The 23,669-nt window shown below is 30.7% G+C and overlaps 3 protein-coding genes across 6 annotated transcripts; 1 reads left to right on the top strand and 2 right to left on the bottom strand.

Moving 5' to 3' along the window:
- Nucleotides 1-294: 294 nt before the first annotated feature.
- Nucleotides 295-6,097, bottom strand: LOC116028974. 4 transcript variants are annotated; one of them, XM_031270839.1, is made up of 8 exons: nt 3,520-6,097; nt 2,694-2,901; nt 2,417-2,538; nt 2,176-2,340; nt 1,847-1,970; nt 1,348-1,473; nt 1,208-1,247; nt 295-537 (listed from the first exon to the last, which is right to left on the bottom strand). In XM_031270839.1, the coding sequence occupies exon 1, from the start codon at nt 5,992-5,994 to the stop codon at nt 4,378-4,380; it is 1,617 nt and encodes a 538-aa protein (XP_031126699.1). In that variant the 5' UTR covers nt 5,995-6,097; the 3' UTR covers nt 295-537; nt 1,208-1,247; nt 1,348-1,473; nt 1,847-1,970; nt 2,176-2,340; nt 2,417-2,538; nt 2,694-2,901; nt 3,520-4,377. The 4 variants fall into 4 exon arrangements, with proteins under 4 accessions (XP_031126699.1, XP_031126696.1, XP_031126697.1 ...); XM_031270836.1 differs by having other exon boundaries at nt 1,208-1,473; XM_031270837.1 differs by lacking the exon at nt 1,208-1,247.
- Nucleotides 6,098-10,954: 4,857 nt separating this feature from the next.
- LOC116029864 lies at nt 10,955-12,111 on the top strand. Its single transcript, XM_031271908.1, has 2 exons — nt 10,955-11,225; nt 11,756-12,111. Exons 1-2 carry the CDS (start codon nt 10,955-10,957, stop codon nt 12,109-12,111), a joined length of 627 nt encoding a protein of 208 aa, XP_031127768.1.
- A 9,970-nt stretch (nt 12,112-22,081) lies between these two features.
- Nucleotides 22,082-22,768, bottom strand: LOC116029863 (putative E3 ubiquitin-protein ligase RF4). Its single transcript, XM_031271906.1, has 2 exons — nt 22,577-22,768; nt 22,082-22,462 (listed from the first exon to the last, which is right to left on the bottom strand). The coding sequence occupies exons 1-2, from the start codon at nt 22,766-22,768 to the stop codon at nt 22,082-22,084; spliced, it is 573 nt and encodes a 190-aa protein (XP_031127766.1).
- Nucleotides 22,769-23,669: the final 901 nt, after the last annotated feature.

Raw genomic sequence — 23,669 nt, 5'->3', positions numbered from 1 at the left:
GTTAATAAAAGAATACTTTTTAATTTTAGTATTATTAGTGGCAGTTTTATAAGTGTCACTAAAATATATTTTTATTTCCTTTTTGTATTTTCTCATCTAATAGTGATTGCTACTAAAATTTGTAATTGCCATTAAATTACTTTTGTTGTAAACCTCTACTTTCATATGTGCGTTGCAAACACAAATAAATACACATTTAATTTAGAAGAAAATCAAATGTAACTTGTATTTCCAAATACTAATGTTTATCAATATTCAAGGAAGTTTACATATTAAAAGAAAATCAATTCTACATATTAAAAAAATCAATTGTAAATAATACTTGTCAAATAATACGAGTAACATTTAACAATATTCAAACACAATAGTCTACATATTAATTAAATTCCATTTATAACTAAAAAGTATGTGTTATATGAAAAATATAACGCAACATTGTATTTCATTCAACGTGATGCTCTTATGCAAGAGATTTCCAGCTTTATTTAAGATGAATATTTCTTTCCACTCCCCGGTAAAGATTGATGAATCTGATACCTACATTACAAAATGTAGTTTACAATCAATTAATATATAAAAAAGAAGTTAACAAAAGCAAAAGCAATTCATAAAATAAATCTTAATCTAAAAACATAATAAGTGTGAATGAATTAGGTTATACCCTTCATTTATGTCCGTTTTTTCCGTTAAGCTTTTTTATACGTTATGCTATAAAAGTTGTATTTTACAATATTTTGGACAAACATATCCCTACCGTTATAACTTCATTAATTTTTCCACTATTGTTACCATCCACATGCATCCACCATATATTTTCTTATTTTCTTCAATAATAATAATATATATACACATTATAATTTTCTTATCTTCTTTAATAATAATAATAATAATATACACATTATATATTGGAGTTGTATGCTAGTTATTTCCTAAAATATAAATATAAAATTTATAAAAATATTTTACAATATTATTATTATTTATAATAATTCAAATATATAAATCTAAATAAATTTAAAATTTTAATATAAAATATAAATATTGGGCACCTATTTTTGCATAAGAAAAACTAGTAAGTTTTATAAGTGTCAAAATCTGAACCATAGCTCTCTATACCATTTTTCTATGGAGTAAGGCATAAATCTCCAAGGCAACTTACACTAAGCCTATATATATCATTATCAAGAATTTGAGAAAAGAACAGTACCTTCAAAGCCAACTCCAAGATTTTGACAATAGCATTTATGCTTGAGATTTTCACAATAGAGTTGTAAGCAAGTATTTATGAAGAATTATGTTTTGCATGTAAATAATAATTGCAATAGTATACCAACCATGAAAACTTACACATTTCTGTTCTTCTGGTTTGTAATGAAATATGGAGAGATGTATCCCCTATCTAGCTTCATCCCCTCTACAATCCCCTAGTAATTATGTCTTTCCATCCTAGAATAGAAGCAAGGACCTACAACACTAAGAAATTAATTTGCGTTGTTCCTTTTAGCAATGTTAATGGTGTTAAGAAAACAAATACATTAATATAAGCTTTAACTATCATAGTGAAACTTAAATACATTAGTTTCATTTATTTCTAAAACTACACAGCCAAGATCTTTAAAAATGACATATTAAGCTGATATTGAGTTAACCATCTCTTTCTGCATACTGAGCCATTATCATTTAGAAGTGCTATATTTGAGTCTACTCTAGGAGAAAAGATCATAGCAGCTGTAATTAAGTACAATTAAAAACATTTTATTTGCACTTACCTCAAAATTTATATTTACAGCAATTCAAATTAGTGCCATGAGAAGTAAGCTCTAAGAGGATATAATAAACTTGTTACCTCATTTAATGCATCTGCTTGAGACGCCCCCTTAAACACATGCATTGAATGTGGCAGCTCAAGAGGCGCAATAGGGTCACAAGAACCTTCAATAGGAGCCCTCATTCACATAAGAATATGCCAGCTGAAACAAGAAGACAATTATGTAATTTCAACTCATGAAATTTCAGTTTGAATTGAACCACAAAAGAATATATGGGTAAGTCTGGTGAGACAAAATTTTACTATCTTAGCTAAAACATTTCGCTATTATCCCCCAAAACCAATTTGAACGGTCAATAATGTGCGACAATTGTCTATTTGTTCCTCTAGAGAATAAAACATTTTACCTGTCAACTCTCATCTCTTTTGCATTCCTTACTTGATCCAAGAAGGCTTTCACAGAGAACTGCAGTCTGTACCAAGATTTTTTCCACTGTGAAGTATAAACAAGCTATTTTAAGATCTGAAACCACTCCAAGAAGCTAGCTAGTGGTTTCATCCCCGCCTGCAACCTATTTTACCAAGTCAATATAAGATACATAGAACAGAACAAGTCATAAGGACCAACAAACTACTGACTTGACTCACAATGATTCTCAGTCTTTTATCAATTTCCAAAGACTAGCTATCTCCATTTTGCTTATGCTTTTCCAAGTTGGAATAAACCTGGTGTCGGACCTTGTCGGGAGTCCTTCTTGCAAGTCATAACCCTGAACAAAAATTAGTTTGCTAAAGCTTTCATGAATTGTCAAGGTTTTTAATAGTCAATAAACTAATTCCTGAATTTTTGACACATTTAAGAGAAAACAAGAGTCACAAAAAAAAAAAAAAAAAAAAAAAAAAAAAAAAGAGGAAATAAATGGACCTGATTTTGGTTGAGAAGAGTGCGATATGTCAACAGAAGTTCACCCCCAAGCTGGCCACCACTTTTAAAATTGATAAGCACTTTGACAGGTCAAGCAGGTAAGTCATGATTCACAGTTACTTCTATTCTGGGCAAAAGTATGTAATCAGGAATGTAGTAATCCATCAAAACTTTCTCAGCTTCCATGCCGCTCACAGCTACACTGTTGCTGCAAGGTTTAATCAAAAATTACATTAAGCACTGAAATTCAGTTATATGTAGGCAGTAGCTCCAAAGTCATCATTACTCTAAGAGCACATATCATAAATGTGAGCCAATTCAGCTGCTTATGATCACATAAATGTGAGTATTCCATGGATAAATACCAACTCTCAACTTCACGAATGAATGAAACTAAAAAGGACTAAAACAGCTTAACTGAAGTATGTAAAAACAGAGTAATCTAGGTACAACAGCAGCAATCTAAAAGTTCTGCATATTCTTGTACGTGGCCTGAAGCAATAAAAATATTAAATCAATGCATAAGCAGATTTCACAATTCTATAGTCTGGATAGTGGAAACCTTTACCCAACTACAATTTCAGCCTCTGAAATGCTAGTACATCTCATCATTAGTAGCAAACACACACTATTCAAAACACATTTAAACTTCAGCTCAAAAACAAGATGACAAACACCTTGAATGCAATTGCTACAAAAGACTACCAAACAAACACATTCATGTAGTAGCATATATAATTCTAGAACCAGAAACATTGAAAATTAAAAATAATTGATATAAATTCACAAAAGGTAGATTTATACAAACAAAATCACAAATTAATACCTTATTAGATTTGGCGAGCGGCAAATGGCCAATGAACAACTAGTGAGGGATGACCTACAGGCTACAACAGTAAGCAAAGGGCGGGCAGCTTGCAATGGGGACGTCCTGCGACGGGGATTGGTGTGTGATGATTGCAGCAAATTAGAAGGTGAAGATGATTGTTGCTAAGCACAAGTAACGTAACTCTGATGCTGCTCTGACACCTCTAATTTATGGTTGATGAAATTGCCTTTATGGATGGAAAGAAACGCACTTCTCCTTCTCTGTTTCTATGTACTTAACATTTTTGCTGTTAGAAGGTATCCTCCATACAAGGTATTGTGAGTCCACCCATTGGATGATCGAATCCAAATTCAGTGAAGGGTCCTTATCAAACTGGAATGACAAATTCCTTCTCTTCCCTTCCCCAAAATAAACTGCAAAATGCCCCTTAGACACTTCACTTTCTCTGTGTGTTCTTGAAAAAGATCTCCTGAGTCCTTGCTTAGCACAGGGAGAATGTGGCCCATACCAATTGTCATGTTCAGATGTGTTTTTGGGAAATTGAATAAGCTATCCACACCATTTGTGAATTCTCAACTGTTTTCTTCTTTTTTTCTTCTTTTTTTTTTTTTTGGTAACAATTTAAGCTTAGAGCATTTTGAGAGAAAGACAATGTATATAGGACAATGGTTAAAATACAAAAGTTTTTGTTACCAAGTACAAATAGGAGAACAAACACTGGGCGTAAAGTGAATCAAAGGATTATAAGAAGATAATCCTATGAGCATGACACATTTGAATTAAGATCTAATATGTCCATGTTAAATTTAAAACGCATTTACCAACCACCGTGATATGCAGTCTACTCCATAACTGCTACGTGTTCTCCTTGGCGTTCTTCTGATGCAGCATAAATTCTTGCAATTTCTCGGCCTTTTTTCTCATTTCCAATATCATCTCCTCTGTGACATCAATTATTTGTTTTGGGACATAAATCTCCAAATAATCGAGCCACTCTCCTAGAGTCAAAATTTCCAAGTTCACTTCTTCAACATCAGGTTTGCCCATGTTTCCACCGGACACATTGGGTAAACCTTGGCAGGCTTCTTCCTCAAAAGTTAGCTGCTCCTCCACTGTATGATTCCCTTCTACTTGCCCATCCTCCTCCATATGCTGAATTGATTCATCTTGACATTTAGCTCGCTCCAAAACACCATTTTTGTCCTTGTTTGCACCAGAGGTATTTAATACACCGTTGTTACCTTCTTCTCTGAGATTCACCAGCTCCTCCACTGCATTATATCCTTCCACTTGCCGTTCCTCCTCCATGCTCCGAATTGCCTCAACTTTACATTGTGCGTGCTCCTTAGATATTGACATTTTTGCTGCTCCCTCCTCTTCTTCCGTGGTAACACTCTCTGCCTGTAAATTGATCTGTTTTTTGCTTCTGGTGACCCTTTTTGGCTTCGTCAGAGGCTGCTCAATTGGAACAAGGTTTCTTAGTTCCCTGTTTCCTCTTCCTCTTCCTCTCCCCCGGGCATTCCTAGTCCTTCTTTGATCACCATTTTCATCTGCAAATTGTGCCACTGTTTCAATGGCACTCGAATTCTCTACTATCTCAATGTCATCAGTTTCAACCTGAGAAGCCCCACCATCGAAATTCTCTGCCTTGCTCGAGCTCCTTGTCATACTAATGCCTGCATTTTCCAATCCAGTACCCTCAGGTTGAAGTTCGGCCTTGACGCTTTCACTGTCCCTCTGAGCCTGAGTCCGAGTACGAGGACGAGGAGGCCTCCCCGTCTTCCCCTTGTTATTATTCCCCAATTCTTCATCCACTCGCCCTAATTCACATTTCTCAGCCGCATCGCCGTCGTCGGCTGTTGCGGTGTCTGTGGCTGCTTTACTCCTAGGGTTTCGCCTTGGCCTAGAAGATGCGCGGTTGGCATCTTCACTCACTAACCCTAATTCACATTTCACTGCCGCATTTCCGTCATCGCTTGTTGTGGTGTCTGTGGCCGCTTTCCTCCTAGGGTTTCGCCTTGGCCTAGAAGATGCGCGGTTGTCATCTTCACTCACTAACCCTAATTCGCAATTCTCCGCCGCCGCATCGCTTATTGCGGCGTCAGTTGCCGCTTTCCTACCGGCGTTTCGCCTTGACCTAGTACGAGCGCGGGCGGCATCTCCTATCTGAACCTTGATAGAAGTTAGCTCGCCGATTTTGATGACGTCACAGTCGGAGAGGCAAGCGGGGCAGGACGGATCGAGCTTGCCGTCGTTGAGAAAGGTGCCGTTTGAGGATCCGAGGTCGCGGATGAACCATTTCCCGCCGTCGGAGGAGTTGAATTCGATGGTGAGGTGTTTGGAGGAGATGCCGGAATCTTGAATGGTGAGATTGTTTCCCCGTACAACCCGGCCGACCCGAACGGAAATTCCGGGTTTCAATTCAACGGCTTGGCCGGCTAGCGGCCCCTTCTCCATAGTTAGCTTCAGCATCGGCCCTTCTACTTCCCCGTCGTTTCCAGCTCAGTGTTCGTTGTTCGCCGGACTGATTTGAATTTTCAAATTCCTATGGGTTTGAACAACGGCTCCTCAACTGTTTTCTTGGAAAATTGAATAAGGTATTGACACAATTTGTTTTATTTTATATATCTGGTGATAGAATCATTAATTTTGATGTGATAAAAACATTAATTTTTTTATTAAACGTTTAAAACTTGACTTTTTAAACTTATTTGTGTAATTTTTGCAACATTCTTCTCTAAATACTCACCAAGATACACTCTTTAAATTGCAAAATTAATTTTTTAAGTATTATAGAGAAGAGATTTTCAATTTTTTAATGTCTTGAAAAATTTAGATATATCATATATGAGCATTTAATTTATTCAAAATTAATATTTTTGTTATTCCGTAGACTAATCTTACAAAAATGCTGACAAATTCGGGAAATGAATGTAATGATGTTTAATTGTGTATAATTGATTAACTGAATTGACTACCGGGTCCAAATTTTCATTTTCTTATTAATTATTGGGAAAAGTGTTAAATAAGCCCCTAAAAATTATGTGAAAAGTCAATTAGACACCTAAACATTTAAAAAGTGTAATTAGATCCTTTAACATATTAAATTGGACAAAAAAACTCAAAAACTGGTAAATGACCTGCACCTTTTTAAGGCGAAATTCCGGCTACTGGAGACGATAGAACCGTCGCCGGTCGCCATACCACGGCGGAAGGTGGCCAACTGGTCGAATTCCGCCTGGAAGGTGGCCATAGTTGGTCGCCTTTCGCCGGCCATTGTTGGTTGCCTCACGCCAACCAAACTAGTTAAGTGATATATATATTTTTTATCATAATAAATGAATTATAAACTTAATAACACACATCCAATAATTCTTTTAAGTATAACTAGTATTTTCGCACGTGCGTTGCACGAAATGGGTTTGTTATAATATTTTAAAAAATTTAGATCGATATATAATTGTTATAATATTTTAAAAAATTGGTTGGATCGATTATGTTTTATAATATTTTCCTTGCTTAAATTAGAGCAAATAATTGTCCAATTATCCGTGCGATGCACGGATATATTTTTTTTATTATATATTTAGATAATAAAAATAAAGATGATGGGAGGCAACTGTTGACTCTTTGGGCTTCAGTAGGTTGAGAAAGTAGCTATGAACAGATATTATATTGTAACAGAATCAGTAGTACTCAAAAAAAAAAGATTAGTGAAAAAGTATTAATCAATTAATTGAATAATATATGACTTATTTGTCTACAATTATCTTTAAAAGATCGATATGTAATAAAAAATCTAACAACGTAACCCATGTTTAATTAATTTTTTAAAAGTTTAAATAATTTAAAAATTTCAAAAGGAAAGTGTAATTAATTTTTTACTTTTATATATAGTACATAAATATAAATTAATATCTTTTTATATTTTCAATCAATTAGTAATATTAGTTTTTCTTTTCCATTTTATCTTTACTATTGTTTGGGCAGGAATTTCACAAAGGATGGTTTTATTTTTATTAATAGTAGTATAGATGAGTATTCAAATTATTATTGGTGTAAATACGGAGTAATAATTAATAAATTATTTTTCTTATAAAATTATGCAGAATTTGTTTCTATTATTTTCTCACAATTATAATGGTTTAATTATTCTCAGAATTTGAGAAATAAAATTTTGTAACCGATTAAACTTTTATTAATTTTTTTACCAATTAATTAATAATATTAGTTTGTGCGGGAAAGTTGAAGGGGAGGATTTTACTTTTATTAATAGTATTGATTGATACGTGAATATAGAAACAATATTATCAATTAATAGATATTAGTTAATTTTCATTTTACATTTTCTTACAAAATAAGCATTATTAATTATTTGACCAATAAAATATTTAATTAATTGATTACAAAAGTTTGGGCGGGAGAATGAAATAAGTGGATTTTACTTTTATATATAGTATAGATAGTATAGATTTATAATTAAAATTTTACATTTAGAAATTAAAAAATTAGCATTTAAATTTTGTATGATTAATGTAGTGCATATGTATGTATTTAAATAAGTTTCTAAATATTTATGAACACATATTTTGTTAATTTTATAATATCATTTCCTTAATTATATTTCATATTTTATTGATTATAATATAATGAAGTTGTCAAAAATATTGCCACGGAAGAAATATTATATTTCTCAATGAAGTTAATTATATTAATTATAATTATAAAATATTGTGGCAATTACCATAATAATTTCATTAACTATATCAATTATAATATTTTTTTCTCTTCTAATATTAAAATATATTACCTTAAATTAGCATAATAATTAATGAAACTACCACAATTTTGAAATATATTACCAAAAAATTACCATAATAATTACACAAAAAAAGTTAAAATTACCAGAATAATTACCATTAATAAATATTAAGAAATTAAATGAAAAAATAATTATATATTAAAGTATAATTTATTTTGTGTCAATAATATTACACTGAAAAAGGTGAAGAGAATTACAATAAATAATTATTAGGTAATAATATTAATAATTAATTATTAAGGCATGCATGATTTATTTTGTACTAATAATATATAATAAATAAGATATAATATTATTAAATCGAAATTATTAAAAATAATATGTCTACAGTACAAAATAAATTATACCTGCCTTAATAATTAATTATATTAATATAATTGCCTAATATAAATTTACAATTATAGCTTTGTATAAGAAAAACATAGAAACTTGAATAGCATATACAAACTTCGAAGTCAACATACTGACTATGAGTTAAATAAAACCTTACAAAATGATCAAAATCACCGTCATCATCATCCTCGATCGCATCTCTACGCTCTTCCATAAACTAAACCATTAGGGTTCTGTTACCGAGCCTCTTCCTCCTCATTTGCCTTTTGTTGAAGCAAAGCCTCCTTAAGTATCTTTGAGCTCATACCAAGCGATATAAACTGCAAAAAAATATTGAAATACAGGGGAATATAGTTAGAAAAAGGTAGAAAATTCATACAGAAAGAACGCAAAGAGATGAGACTAAGCACTCTGCATTGTCTTCTATTATTGCTGATGAAATTTGGAAGCTTTTGATCATTTCATTGATGAGGCAACGAAAATAGAATCCATTTCAGCAAGGCGGCTCTGGTTCGCCAACCTACTGATGCAAAACAAAAATGATGGGGAAGATACAGGATATAGAGAATCCTTACTGATGTGGAGAAAGAAATGATGGGGGAGGTTAGGGATAAATGAGTTGTATTTATATGTGGAAAAGACTAATTCCAAAGGAAAGTATAATAATTTCCTTATAGATATCTAAATATTAACTATATACATACATCCGATTTTCCTAATTATATAATTATAATAATTCTTAATTGCCTAACGTACATATATAATTATATATTAATTGATTTGCAGTTATATAGATATATAGGGTATGATTTCTTCTTCTTATTATATACACATATTTAATTGACTTAATTTTTTTTATTAATTATATTATTACTAAAACCAAATAATATGTAATAAGTTTACTCGTTAAACACTCTGTAATAAAATAAATAAAATGATGCATGAGTGTAGAATCAATATGTAATCAGATAAATAAAACTAATGTAACACTATAGTTGCTAGACTGCTATCACATCAGTTTGTAATCAAATACGGAGTAATATAACAACTAAAAATAATGTTTGAGTGCCACTGCTAAGAAATGAGATTAATAGAGTTGCAATTGAAAGAAAATCGCTTCTCTATATATACAAAGCTAATTACTAAATGTGAAGTATTTTTGTTCTCATCACTAAAATATAAATACACGTGAAATTCCCTCCAATGAAACTCACCCATATGCATCAACAATCAGTAGTAACTTTGTTTGTCTTAAAATATGTGGGCGGTGACTCTCGAGTACCCAATACCCGAAATATTGCACCTATTTCTGAATTGGAAAATGTTATGCTATTACATTACTATATATATGGTAGATAATGCAATATTACCAATTATAATTATAATTATCGCAAATTATACTGTGGACCATGGTCCACAATGCATTGGTCATGCCATGGTACTTCTAACACTTTTTTTACCCACTTTCTTAATCTCTCACAACTCCCCGTACACACCTTTGTGACAATATGACTTAAAATATATTCAATTGAACTTCAATTTACATGATTTTACAATATAATTAATGGATCCAAATCACCATAATGACACCAAAGAATCAAATAAGCACATACTTAACTTACAATTAACACAAAATCATATGAATTATATTAGATGTCAAATATACCTATAAAAATAGTAAGAATGGTCACCCACCAAATCTATAAGGCCTCAGACCTAGTGATTGCAATATATGAGAAACAAGAACAACAAGTGTAACTGACGCCTTTTACATGTACCAAAAGTGATAATCTCCGTGTAACGTTGCGGATTCGGACATCAAAGTTTTGAGAGTTGGAATATTTTAGAATTAGTGTTGTTAATTAATTTTTTTTATTACTATTGACTTTGTTATAATGTAGTATCTATTCATTTGAGAGAGCCACAATTATGCCGTTTGATCACAATGTCTTTGGCAGTGTTTTTAGTTAATTAGGATAATTAGATTAGAATTATTTAGTTTATTAAGATTATTTATATTTATCTTAATTTGTTAAGATTTTTTTTGAAATCAATTTGTTAGGATTAATTTTATACAAACTCAAATAACACAGCTAAAATAAATGGTCCTATACTACTAGTAGTATAGTATGTGTGTCACATATTTTGTCTTCCTCATTGTAAAAATAAATTAATTCCATATGCATTTTGATCATTGAGCCCTGAAGACCGAGTGCCACTTTACAGATGCTAATTAACACCATGATCATTTCCAAAACTCATCAAGATGGCAACGAAATGGCAGTAATATTCATATCACTGCACCAAGATGCAGGGGCTGTGGTGGATGGAGCTCGCAGCTACTTGGAGGCGTGGACAAGAATTCATGAATCCATAATCACACCTTCGTCTCAAAATGACCTTTCTTGTTGGAGGAAACCTCCCCCTGGTTGGGTTAAGTTGAATGTGGATGCAGCTATTAATAAAGGCCTAAACTCTACTGGTCTGGGCTTCATACTCTGCAATGAGGACGGCAACTTTCTGGCAGCAAAGGAGCAAAAGTGGAGTGGTATATTCCAGCCAAGGGAAGCTATTGTGGGCATAGGAACGAATAATTGGCTGTTGGAATATTTTAAAATTAGTTTTATTAATTAATTAGGATGATTATTTTATAATTATTTTAGATTTAGTTTGTTAGAATTATATTAAATTTAATGTTTATCTGAGTTTGTTAGTTAGGATTATTTTATCATATTCTAAATAATTATCTCAATCATGTGGTTGTAATCTGCTTGTTAATAGTTATTTAAGGCCATTGCAGGCCAAATGGAATATACAATATAGAATTTTTGAGATAGAAAACTGAGTGTTTTCTGGAACTCAGAATGAGTTCGGCCGTGACGCGTGGATCATGGCAAACCTGACTTATCAAGGAAATTATCATCCTTGTGGCGTCATTATAGTTCTACAACCGGACGTGGCAAACCGCTATACATCAAAATCTAAAAACAACTCATTATCTAGCCTAAATTAAACCTTCGAATCAAATTCACCCAACCTAATAAATTGTTATATGAATTTCTTTGTAATTCGATGAAGAGGAGATCGGGCCAACCAGGTTCACATCAGAAGCAGAAGCTATCAGAATTAGGGAAGCTTTGAAATGGATAAAGGTTATGAATGTTGACAGAGTCCAGATTGAAACAGATGCTCTTCTTGTTATTCAAGGACTAAACAATCCAAAGTTGATATCATCTTTTGATTTAGTCTTAGAGGATATTCGTAAACTAGCTAATGATTTTCAGTGTATTAGCTTTATGTTTGTTAAGCGGTCCGCGAATACGACAGCTCACCTACTAGCTCGAGAAGCCGTATTCATTGCTGATTGCATCATTTGGGCAAGCTTGCCCCCTTCTTTCTTGTATGATGTTCTTACTTTGGATAATGAAATCTAAGTTGTTCATTTGCAAAAAAAAAAAGGGGGCTGTTCCATTAAAAATAGGGACCCTTTCTAATAGTTTAATTTGAACCTTCTTATTTTTGTTTCGAGATGTAGTCTAATTAAATATAATAGAGTAAAATTGCAATCTAAATATAATAGAGTAAAAACGAAAAACACAAAGATAATAATAGAAAGGCAAGAACATAGGGGATGATAGATTTTTTAACATTTAGATTTCACTATAATGATACAAAGAAATATCTATTAATAAAAGTGAGAAACATAATCCAAAAAGACTTACGAAATATAAAGTTAGAAGTCTAGAAGATCTAAAAAATCTCTACAAGGTAATTGAGTCCAAATCTATATAGACTTCAAGTTATTGTATTCTATGACAAAAGTGAAAAAGTAATAAATTTTTTTGTCTAAATATAATGCATAAAATTCAACAAAGAAAAAATATATATTTCAAAGTTTAATTTAAAATTAGTGGCATTTCCGTGCATATTTAAATACAAATTTATTCACCCAAATTTTGATGTCAATTACTTCTAAAATTTTATTTTCACTTACAATTAAGACCAATATATAGATTTTAAAAAAAAATATTTATCATAAGTATAAAAATAATGAACTATATATAAAAAATATATATATTTTTTAAAATTGGGGGCCCTGTGCGATCGCCTGACCAGACATGGCTAGGGCCGGGCCTACCAAGAAGCTAAGCTAGGGTGGAGAAATGGGTAACCTGCCAAGATGGTTATGTATACGAACTTCACGTAATCATAGGAGTAAAGAGAAAAAATAAAATAAAAAAGGCAAAAAATAAAAATAAAAAAACTCATATCAAAGAAGTAAAAAAAAAAATTGCTATTTACGCGCCAGCTAGGAACAACAGGTGCACGCAACGCGCACCTGCAATATGTTTTTCCCTATTTCTTATAAATAAATAATGGAGCCCACAAAAAAATAATTTTGCATGAGAAAAAGACACACTACAAGAAATTTCACATTTAGCGACAACAGAAGTTGTCACCAAAATTATCAATTTTGGTCACTATTGAAATTAGTGACCAATTTTTGAAATTGTCACCTGTTGTCTCACTATTGTAGAAGTGACAACTTTTGGAAAGTTGTCACAATTACTCAAACTTTTGTGACAATGTTTACATGCACTAAAGTAGTATTTGAGTGATAATAATAGTGGTCAAAATAAATGTAAATTTTGTGACCAAATATGTTATTACAAAAATTGATCTAGTGACGACTAAAATCGTTGCAATTAATTATTTTATTGTGACACCACTTTTTGTTGAAAATATTGTGACAACACTTTAGTCACAATAGTTGTACTTATTTGTGAGAATTGTTCTTGACGCAAAAAATGATTATCAGTGACGACCTAAAAAGTGGTAACAAATAATTACTTTGTTGTGAAAAAAATCATGGTAACAAATGTTGTATTTATTTGTGACAAAAGAAATGAACTCTAAAACAATCATTAATATTAACTAAAGTCGTACAACAATTCAGTTTGTTGTAGCCATCATCTTCGTCACTGATATCGTTAAAAATAGTAGCAGCATATTTGTCACTAAAATATTGAAAATTAGTGGCGAAATTTGTGTTACTAAAATAAGTTGAAATAGTGTCACTATTGTCAATCTTAATATTTTTATAAGTGACGGTTACTTAGTTATAATTTTTTTTTTCAAATAATACTAATCAAATGCACAGAATATAAAATTATTTATTTCAAAATCTCTTCATAATAAAATGTTTTAATTTAATTATTATCTGGAATAAAATAATTCATTCAACAAATGTTACTCGTCAAATTAAAAAATATATATAAAAAAAAGACCTCATTGTCTTGTAAGAAATACAACATAATTCAAATAAAAACTGTTTAAAATAAAATGTCTTGATGATCTCAAACATTTAAACTTGACCATTCTACACATAAATAAATAAAAATTGAGTTATTAATAAACCAAGATTAATATGTATAGATTGAAATAAGATTATTAGAAAAAACATAAGAATTTATCAACCAAAAAATTGTAATTTTAAAAAGACTATATCGATCCCACATCAAAACTCACTATATGTAAAACACATAACTTAAATGTCTGGACCATAGAAGCAGCAGCAGCATTGGAAAGAAATGTCTGGACCATAGAAGCCGGCAACATAGCGTACAATACTGCCCCGTCCGGGGACTTAGAGACGCACGACCACCTTTCGCATCTGAAGAAACGGAAACAACTCCACCTCTCCTCTTACCACCTTTCCCATCGGACTTGTCTGATGATCTCTCATTCAACTCAACACCCTCGCTTAGGGTTTAAAGTGTGGTGAAAATCATATGAAATAGTTAGCATTGCAATTGATACTAACGATCGAGGAATAGGTATAGCTAATTCAAAGTTGTGTGTGAAGTTCCCTAAAAAAGATCCAAGAAATATCATGAAACTAAAGAAAGTTTAAAGACAACGTAATTAATTGAGGGCTAAATTGGTAACACTTAAAAATATTGAGGTTCTAATTGTTTAAAAATTAACTGAGGAACTAAATTGCATAGGGAAAATACTGGAGGGACCAAAAGTTTGATTTTTTCCTTTCAAGAAACAAAAGTGAGATTTTATAGGAGAATAACTTTTTGCATTGCTTCATGATTTGAATCTCAATTCAAAGTGAAAAAAAATAGTAAAACAAACGAGGTAATTGGATATAAATCTATTAGGAGAGTTCAAAACCCATAAACCAAACACCCATAGAAAAATTTTAACAAAATCATATCTTTTCTCTTACAAAAAGAAACAATTTTATTTCAACCGATGACCAAGAAATCCAAAACACATACATTCACTATACATTTAGAAAAGAAAGGGGTGCAACATAAGATCCAATTTGGGCAGAACAAAAATTTTGAAAAATTATACCATGTATAAGAAACACAAAGAAAACCACCATACCTTTGTGTTTTAATCCAAGTGCAGAACCAAAAAGTAGTCTTCTGCAACAAAAAGTAGAAAAAAAAAGTTCACAAAAAAATTCTTATATATAGTCGAATCTAAATACAAAAGCAAGACTTTTAAAATAAGGAATCAAAATCCATAAGATTTTTCTGCAAACAGATCACCAAGAGAAATAGATAATAATCAAACATCAATGGGATAAATTTAAAAAAAAAAAATCTAGCAAAAAAGTTATATTAGATGAAAATGGGAACCTACAAAACACTGTTTTAGTAAAAAATCGTAGCAAGATTATCTCTGTTTTAATTTTTAGATTGCAAAGAATTTAAGTTCACTCGCTCTTGACATGGCGTGCGGCTTGCGTGACATTTTTACTTGTTGTCACTCAATTGTAGTGTACACTAGTTTGAAACTTATATAAATAAATAAATTCACCCATATGTATAATGTATGTGTGAGACTTGAAAGCAAGGAGGAATTTTATTTCTTTTTCAATTTTTTCCCTTATTATTACACCTTTTTTTTTTATAATCCTTATTATTACACTTAGTTTCTCAATTATTGTACCTTATACAATTTATTCATCATTGTTAAATTTATGAAATTTTGTCTATCATCTATTCTAAACGTTATCAATCCCATATTTGACTATTTGTTAAACTTTCATTCATTTTAAGGTATTCCTTAATTTAAAAAAAAATGTACACAGTTCCCCATTTCCATTCATAGGCAACCCATATGAATCATTAGTATTAGTTGCCTTATTAATTTAATATGATTTTCACCTTTTTGTTTCAATGCAAGTGCATAACCAAAAAGTAGTCTTCTGCATCAAAAAATAGAAAAAAAGTTCACAAAAGGCAAGAATTTTAAAGAATAAAGAATAATCAATCATCAATGGGATAAATCAAAGAAAAATCTAGCAACAGTTGAATATTGGACGAAAATGGGAACCTACAAAACGTTGTTTTAGCAAAAAATCGTAGCAAGATTGTCTTTGTTTTTGAGATTGCACAGTAGATTGCCAAGAATTTAAGTTCACTCGCTATTTTGCATATGTGTTTTTGCTTTAACATTGATGTTCAACAAAGGTTATATAAGGGCGGACAGGACATTGCGTGCAGCTTGCGTGACATTTTTACTCGTTGTCACTCAATTGTTTTGGGATTTTAACATTTTTTTTCCAGTTTTTCACATTTTTATTTTCTACTTTCAACATGAACATTTGTGTGCTAAGAGAAAATTACACTTTAGGTTCCTTAGTTATTTTATATGGTGAATTTGGTCCCTTAATTATAAAATACACACATTTTGACCTTTAATTATCTCTACCATTGTAGGGTTTGAAGCGTGGTGAAAATCATATGAAATAACTAGCATTGCAATTGATACTAACGAAGAATATACATAGAGATATGAAAGTAAATTCAGAGTTGTGTGTGAAGTTCCCCCAAAAAAGATCCAAGAAAGATCTTGAAACTAAAGAAAGTTTAAACACAGGGTATTTAACTGAGGGGTTAAATTGGTGACACTAAGAACAATAATTGAGGGACAGATTGTTTAAAAATTGTCCGAGGGAATAAATTGCATAAGGAAAATAGTGGAGGGACCAAAAGTTTTTTTTTTCCTTTCAATAAACAAATGTAAGATTTTACGATAATAACTTTTTTCATTCCATCATGATTTGAATATCAATTCACAGTGAAAAAAATACTAAAACAAACAAAGTAATTGGATTTAAATCTATTAGGGGAATTCAAAACCCATAAACCAAACACCACAGAAAATTTATAACCAAATCAAATTTAGTTTAAAAGAAAATTGGATCTTTTCTCTTACAAAAAGAAACAATTTTATTTTGAACGATGACCAAGAAATTCAAAGCACATAAACTCACAATGCATTTAGACAAAAAAAGGATACAACTGACATTAGATCCAATTTGGGTAGGACAAAAATTTAAAAATTATACAAGAAACACAAAGAAAACCACCATACCTTTGTGTTTCAATGCAAGTGCATAACCAAAAAGTAGTCTTCTGCAACAAAAAATAGAAAAAATGTTCACAAAAAAATTCTTATATATAGTCAGATCTAAAAACAAAAAAAGCAAGAATTTTTAAAATAACCCGCCAAGGAATCAAAATCCAGAAGGTACTCCTACAAATAGATCACCAAGAGAAATAAAGAATAATCAAACATCAATGGATAAATCAAAGCAAAATCTAGCAAAAGTTGAATATTGGACGAAAATGGGAATCTACAAAACTTTGTTTTAGCAAAAAATCGTAACAAGATTGTCTTTGTTTTTGAGATTGCATAGTAGATTGCCAAGAATTTAAGTTCACTCGCTATTTTGCATATGTGTTTTTGCTTTAACATTGATATTCAACAAAGGTTATATAAGGGCGGACAGGACATTGCGTGCAGCTTGCGTGGCATTTTTACTCGGTGTCACTCAATTGTTTTGGAATTTTCACATTTTTTCTTCAGTTTTTCATATTTCTATTTTCTATTTTCAACATGAACATTTGTGCGAAGAGAAAATTATACTTTAGGTTCTTTAATTATTTTATATGTTGAATTTGTTCCATTAATTATAAAATAAAAATATTTTAATATTTAATTATCTCTACCGTTGTAAGGTTTGAAGCATGGTGAAAATCGTATGAAATAATTAGCATTGCAATTGATACTAACAAGGAATATAGATTGAGATATGAAGGTATTTCAAAATTGATGGAGGAGCTAATCTGCATAAGGAAAATAGTGGAGTGACAAAAAATTTGATTTTTTCCTTTCAAGAAAAAAAAAGTGAGATTTTATACCAGAATGACTTTTTTCATTCCTTCATGATTTGAATTTCAATTTAAAGTGAAAAAAAAAAGTTAAACAAATAACGTAATTGGATTTAAATCTATTGGGAGAGTTTAAAACCCATAAACCAAACACCCACATAAAATTTTTAACAAAATCAAATATTTTCTTTTTCAAAAAGAAACAATTTTATTTCAACTGATGACCAAGAAATTCAAAGCACATACATTCACTATACATTTAGACAAGAAAGGGGTGAAACATAAGATCCAAGTTGGGTAGAAGAAATTAAAAATTTAGAAAAATTATTTAAGAAACACAAAGAAAACCACCATACCTATGTGTTTCAATCTAAGTGCAAAATCAAAAAGTAGTCTTCGATCTGCAACAAAATGTAGAAAAAAAATTCACAAAAAAATTATTATATATAGTTAGATATAAATACAAAAAGCAAAAATTTTAAAATAATCGGACAATGAATCAAAATCCAGAAGATACTCATACAAATAGATCACCAAGAGAAATAAATAATAATCAAACATCAATGGGATAAATCAAAGTAAATCTAGCAAAAAGGTTGAATATTGGACGAAAATGAAAACCTACAAAATACTATTTTAGCAAAAAATCGTAGCAAGATTATCTCTGTTTTTGAGATTGCACAGTAGATTGGCAAGAATTTAAGTTCACTAGCTCTTTTGCATATGTTTCTCTACTTTAACATTGACGTTCAATAGAGGTTATATAATGCCGTCGATCAGGACATCGCGTGGTGCTTGCGTGACATTTTTACTAGCTGTCACTCAATTGTTTTGGAGTTTTCATTTTTTCATTTTTTTAACTTTTCAACATGAATATTTGTGCAAATAGAAAATTACACTTATGTCCCTTAATTATTTATATGTTAAAATTTGGCCCTTTAATTATAAAATAAAAACATTTTATCCCTTAATTATCTCTATCATTATAGATATGACCTCTTAATTATAAAGTGAACATATATATGTGGACCCTAAGTAAATCTTGATTTGAACCGGGGGATAATAAATTTTGTTTCAATACGTACGATTGGTCAAATGATATAATGATGGATAAAGGTGAAAAATATGTTATGCATACTTATCAAAATTTTCCTTCTTAAAGTTGATTTAAATGGAGATCTATTTGGTCCATAAGTAAAATGGCGATACCTATAACAAAGAAGATAATTAAGGGACCAAACGTATTAGCAAATTATGCTATGGACCCGGGTCCACCTTGTAAGCTAGACTCATGTCCAAAACGTGCGTCTGGAATAATGGTGCCGTTAGTGGCACCGTTTTCTCAGCCAATGATTTTTTTTATTTTTTTTATTTTGTAAATATAGAGTTCAAAAATTGTTAATACAGAGTTAAAAATTTGTGAATATAAAGTTCAAAATTTATGAATATAAAGTTCAAAATTTATGAATATAAAGTTCAAAAATTGTGAATATAGATTCAAAATTGTGTTATACTGTTGAATATAAAGTTTAGTAATTGTGAATATATAGTTCTTTAATTGTAAATATAGAGTTATGAAATTGTGAATATAGAGTTCTGTAATTGTGAATATAGAGTTTTACAATTGTAAATATTGAATTCTGTAATTTTGTTTATTGAGATCTAAAATTGTGAATATAAAGTTCAAAAATTATGAATAAAAATTAAGGAACGAATTCTAAAGACAAACGTCAAAGAAAGAAGCAATTTTTTTCTTTTAATTCTGACGGCGTCATTTTAAAGCAAAACGACGCCGTTTTGGACACCCAGGTCCATGGCATAACAATCGAAACATATTCATCTTATAATAGAGGAATCATATTCTAACATCTAAAATAATTAAAATAATTAAATGACTAAAAGTCTAATTTCTCCTTGTGTAATTATAACATGGTTGCTAACATTTTTATCTTTTTCCATTTTCACCTGTTTGGTTTGTTTATTTCATTAGGTAATTAACTTAAATAATAATTAATATAATAATCAGATTGCTATTTTTAATTTTAAGAATTAATAGGCAAGTAATTTATATATTCAATGAATTTAATTTGGACATACCAAAGAAAATTAAATATGCATCATTCATTTTATTTTACATGGTATGTTTAAAAAATTCATTCAACACATTGTAATAAGCATTCACCTAACATTATAAGCATTCACATAATAAATTATTAAAAAAAAAAAAAACTAAGTGTAGGTTACAACTAATAACTCTATAAAAATTACTTCAAAATAATATTTTATAGCTGTTTAGAAACAATTCAATATAATTCTTTTTAGATGGTTGTGGTTATTATCTTAGGCAATCATGTCCATTATCTTTTTGGAACTATCACAATTGCTAGTGAATGGACAATCATTATACAATCATTAGAAACAATTCAATATAATTCTTTTTAGATGGTTGTGGTTATTATCTTAGGCAATCATGTCCATTATCTTTTTGGAACTATCACAATTGCTACTGAATGGACAATCATTATACAATCATTAGAAACAATTCAATATAATTCTTTTTAGGTGGTTGTGGTTATTATCTTAGACAACTATGTCCATTATCTTTTTGGAACTATCACAATTGCTAGTGAATGGACAATCATTATACAATCATTAGAAACAATTCAATATAATTCTTTTTAGATGGTTGTGGTTATTATCTTAGACAACCATGTCCATTATCTTTTTGGAACTATCACAATTGCTAGTGAATGGACAATCATTATACAACCATTAGAAACAATTCAATATAATTCTTTTTAGATGGTTGTGGTTATTATCTTAGGCAACCATGTCTATTATCTTTTTGGAACTATCACAATTGCTAGTGAATGGACAATCATTATACAATCATTAGAAACAATTCAATATAATTCTTTTTAGATGGTTGTGGTTATTATCTTAGGCAACCATGTCTATTATCTTTTTGGAACTATCACAATTGCTAGTGAATGGACAATCATTATACAATCATTAGAAACAATTCAATATAATTCTTTTTAGATGGTTGTGGTTATTATCTTAGGCAACCATGTCTATTATCTTTTTGGAACTATCACAATTGCTAGTGAATGGACAATCATTATACAATCATTAGAAACAATTCAATATAATTCTTTTTAGATGGTTGTGGTTATTATCTTAGGCAACCATGTCTATTATCTTTTTGGAACTATCACAATTGCTAGTGAATGGACAATCATTATACAATCATTAGAAACAATTCAATATAATTCTTTTTAGATGGTTGTGGTTATTATCTTAGGCAATCATGTCCATTATCTTTTTGGAACTATCACAATTGCTAGTGAATGGACAATCATTATACAATGTACTTGACATAAAATATATTTTTTATATATTAAATGTACATTTTTTTATAATATTAAAAAATTATTTTTTGAATTTAAAAAAAAAGAAAATTATTTTTTGAAGGTACATTATATGAATATGTACTGAAGGTATATTATTAGTATACTACTAAATAATAAATCTTTAGTATATATACAAATAATGTATTTTTATTATATTAAAAATGAACATTTTTTTATGATGCACATGCAGTATAATTTTTTTGAGTCAACGTAGCCACTAGTGGTCTCTTCGATAATTGGTAGTTTTAATTAATAAATAAAATCATGTAAAAAAATAATTGTACTTGGTATCCATGTCAACATTAGAAACACAAGTGTTAGTCACGTCAATTGTAACCCCCTAAACATGTTAGATTGGAGTTTAATTGAATATTTTTGTCGATTAATAGATTCGAATGGACCTTTTTTTAGTACAACAGTTAATTTTTCAAGTAAATGAAGCACAAAGAGTCAATATCAACCCCACTGAGGCTTGAACCCACCCCTCCGTGGGGGTGCCACTAGACCACAAGGTCTTTAGCCACTATTATCCACTCCGATAACTTATTTGATAAAATTTCAAAGATTACATATATATAATTGATATAAAACACATAAGTCTGGGTTAATATCAATTGTTTGATTGTTTGTTGATGACGGCAATCAATCATCTTTCACCATTTTGCTTTGTCTTTTAGCTCCTTTCCCGGCAACCACTACATAGAACACATAAGCATGCAAGATGACTGGTAAGATTTTGATTGTCTGTTTGGTGATAACCAGCTCCCCTTTCCGGCCTGCTGTCTGGTCTAGTGTGCTTTTGGAGGAACAAAGCAGGCTTGGATCCGCTTCATGATTGGCGTTCTGTAAACGGGACAGTCCTTCATTCCTTGCCTTTCATGAAGCACATTGCAGTTTGTGCAAAGAGCCTTATGGGCACAAGGGAGGAAAACTACTGATTTTGGCTCAGTCAAGCACATAACGCATTCCCATTCGCGTTTTATGCCTCCCTGCTGGCTTGAACTTTCCCCCACAGCTGCCAATTTCACCCTGCTGTTCTCTTCTGCCTTTGCTATCAACTTTTCCTCCTCCATTTTTGTCTTCTGCTTCCTTTGTTGCCTCTCCCTCCAAATAGACTCCGCCTTCTGGAGAAGCTTTGTCTTCTCCCTCTCTTCTTGTTGCCAAAGAGCCTGAAATTTCCTCTTATATATAATTCAGGCAAAAAGAATATAATGCAAGTAGGCTAGGCATAAAATTGTACAGAGCTGAGATCAGATAATAACATAGTATCAAAGCATATATACCTTCACATTAGTCCAATCAATCCAACCCTGCACCTCTTTCTGCAGCTGTTGCTTACGCTGCATTAGTGACACAGGAACAGCAGAGGATCTTCTTGATTGTATTGTGGGAATTAGAAGCTTCTCAAGCTCAACTGCCATAAGATCATCCCTCACAACTAGTTGTGAGATTTCACAGTCGGCTTTGTTGAACATTGAGCATATAATAATATAAAACCTAAATAAATTTTTAGTTGAGATGGAACATATTTTTCAATTAATTTTCTTGTTCGCATTAAACAAGGGGTCATATTTTTTATTCAAATACCTAAGCTCATTCAATGCATTATGGAGTTTTTCGTCTAATAACTCATAACTCTTCATCATTGAGGAAGATAGAGCTGGTATATCCTTGGCACCAAACATTGTTTAGCTGCAATTGTCAATGCAAAAACAAATTGTAAGATACACAAAAAATGAAGAAAAAAAATATTACAGCAAAATCATATCAGATATTTACTCTAAGAAAAAAAAAAAACTCTCATTTCAAGTGATGAACAGAGAAATCCCAAACATATATATTTACTTGCTATGCATTAAGACAAGAAAGAAGTGCAACATAAGAAACAAATTCTAATAGAGAATAATTCACAAAATTCTAAAAAGAACAAAGAGAGAATATCATCATACCTTAACATGTCAATGCAAGTAGTGCAGCACCAAAAAGAAGTAGTCATCTGCAACAAAATTCAATTAACAAATTAGCAAGCAAATTTAAGACTAAAAATCTGAAAATAAAAAGCACAATGAAAATGAAGCTAAAAAAAATCTTTACATTTAATAGATCTAAAATAAAAAATAAAAGGCCAAAAATGTAAAACAACTAGAAGGAATTAATTAAAGTCTAAAAAGGTGTCAATATACATACACGGAAACAAAGTAATACATACACGGAAAGATTATAGCAAAATCAGGTCCTTATAAACAAATAAATCAAAGACATAAAGTTAAATAAAAAAAAATCTCAAACATATATACTATATAGTCAATATACATTAGACATGAAAGAGGTGGAGCATAAGATCATATTCTACAATGTTATGTCGAATCTGCAATC

Source organism: Ipomoea triloba, chromosome 9 (genome assembly GCF_003576645.1).
Source record: "Ipomoea triloba cultivar NCNSP0323 chromosome 9, ASM357664v1".
NCBI lineage: Eukaryota > Viridiplantae > Streptophyta > Magnoliopsida > Solanales > Convolvulaceae > Ipomoea > Ipomoea triloba.
The sequence above is the reverse complement of the archived record's forward strand: the minus strand, read 5'-3'. Positions and strand labels throughout refer to the sequence as shown.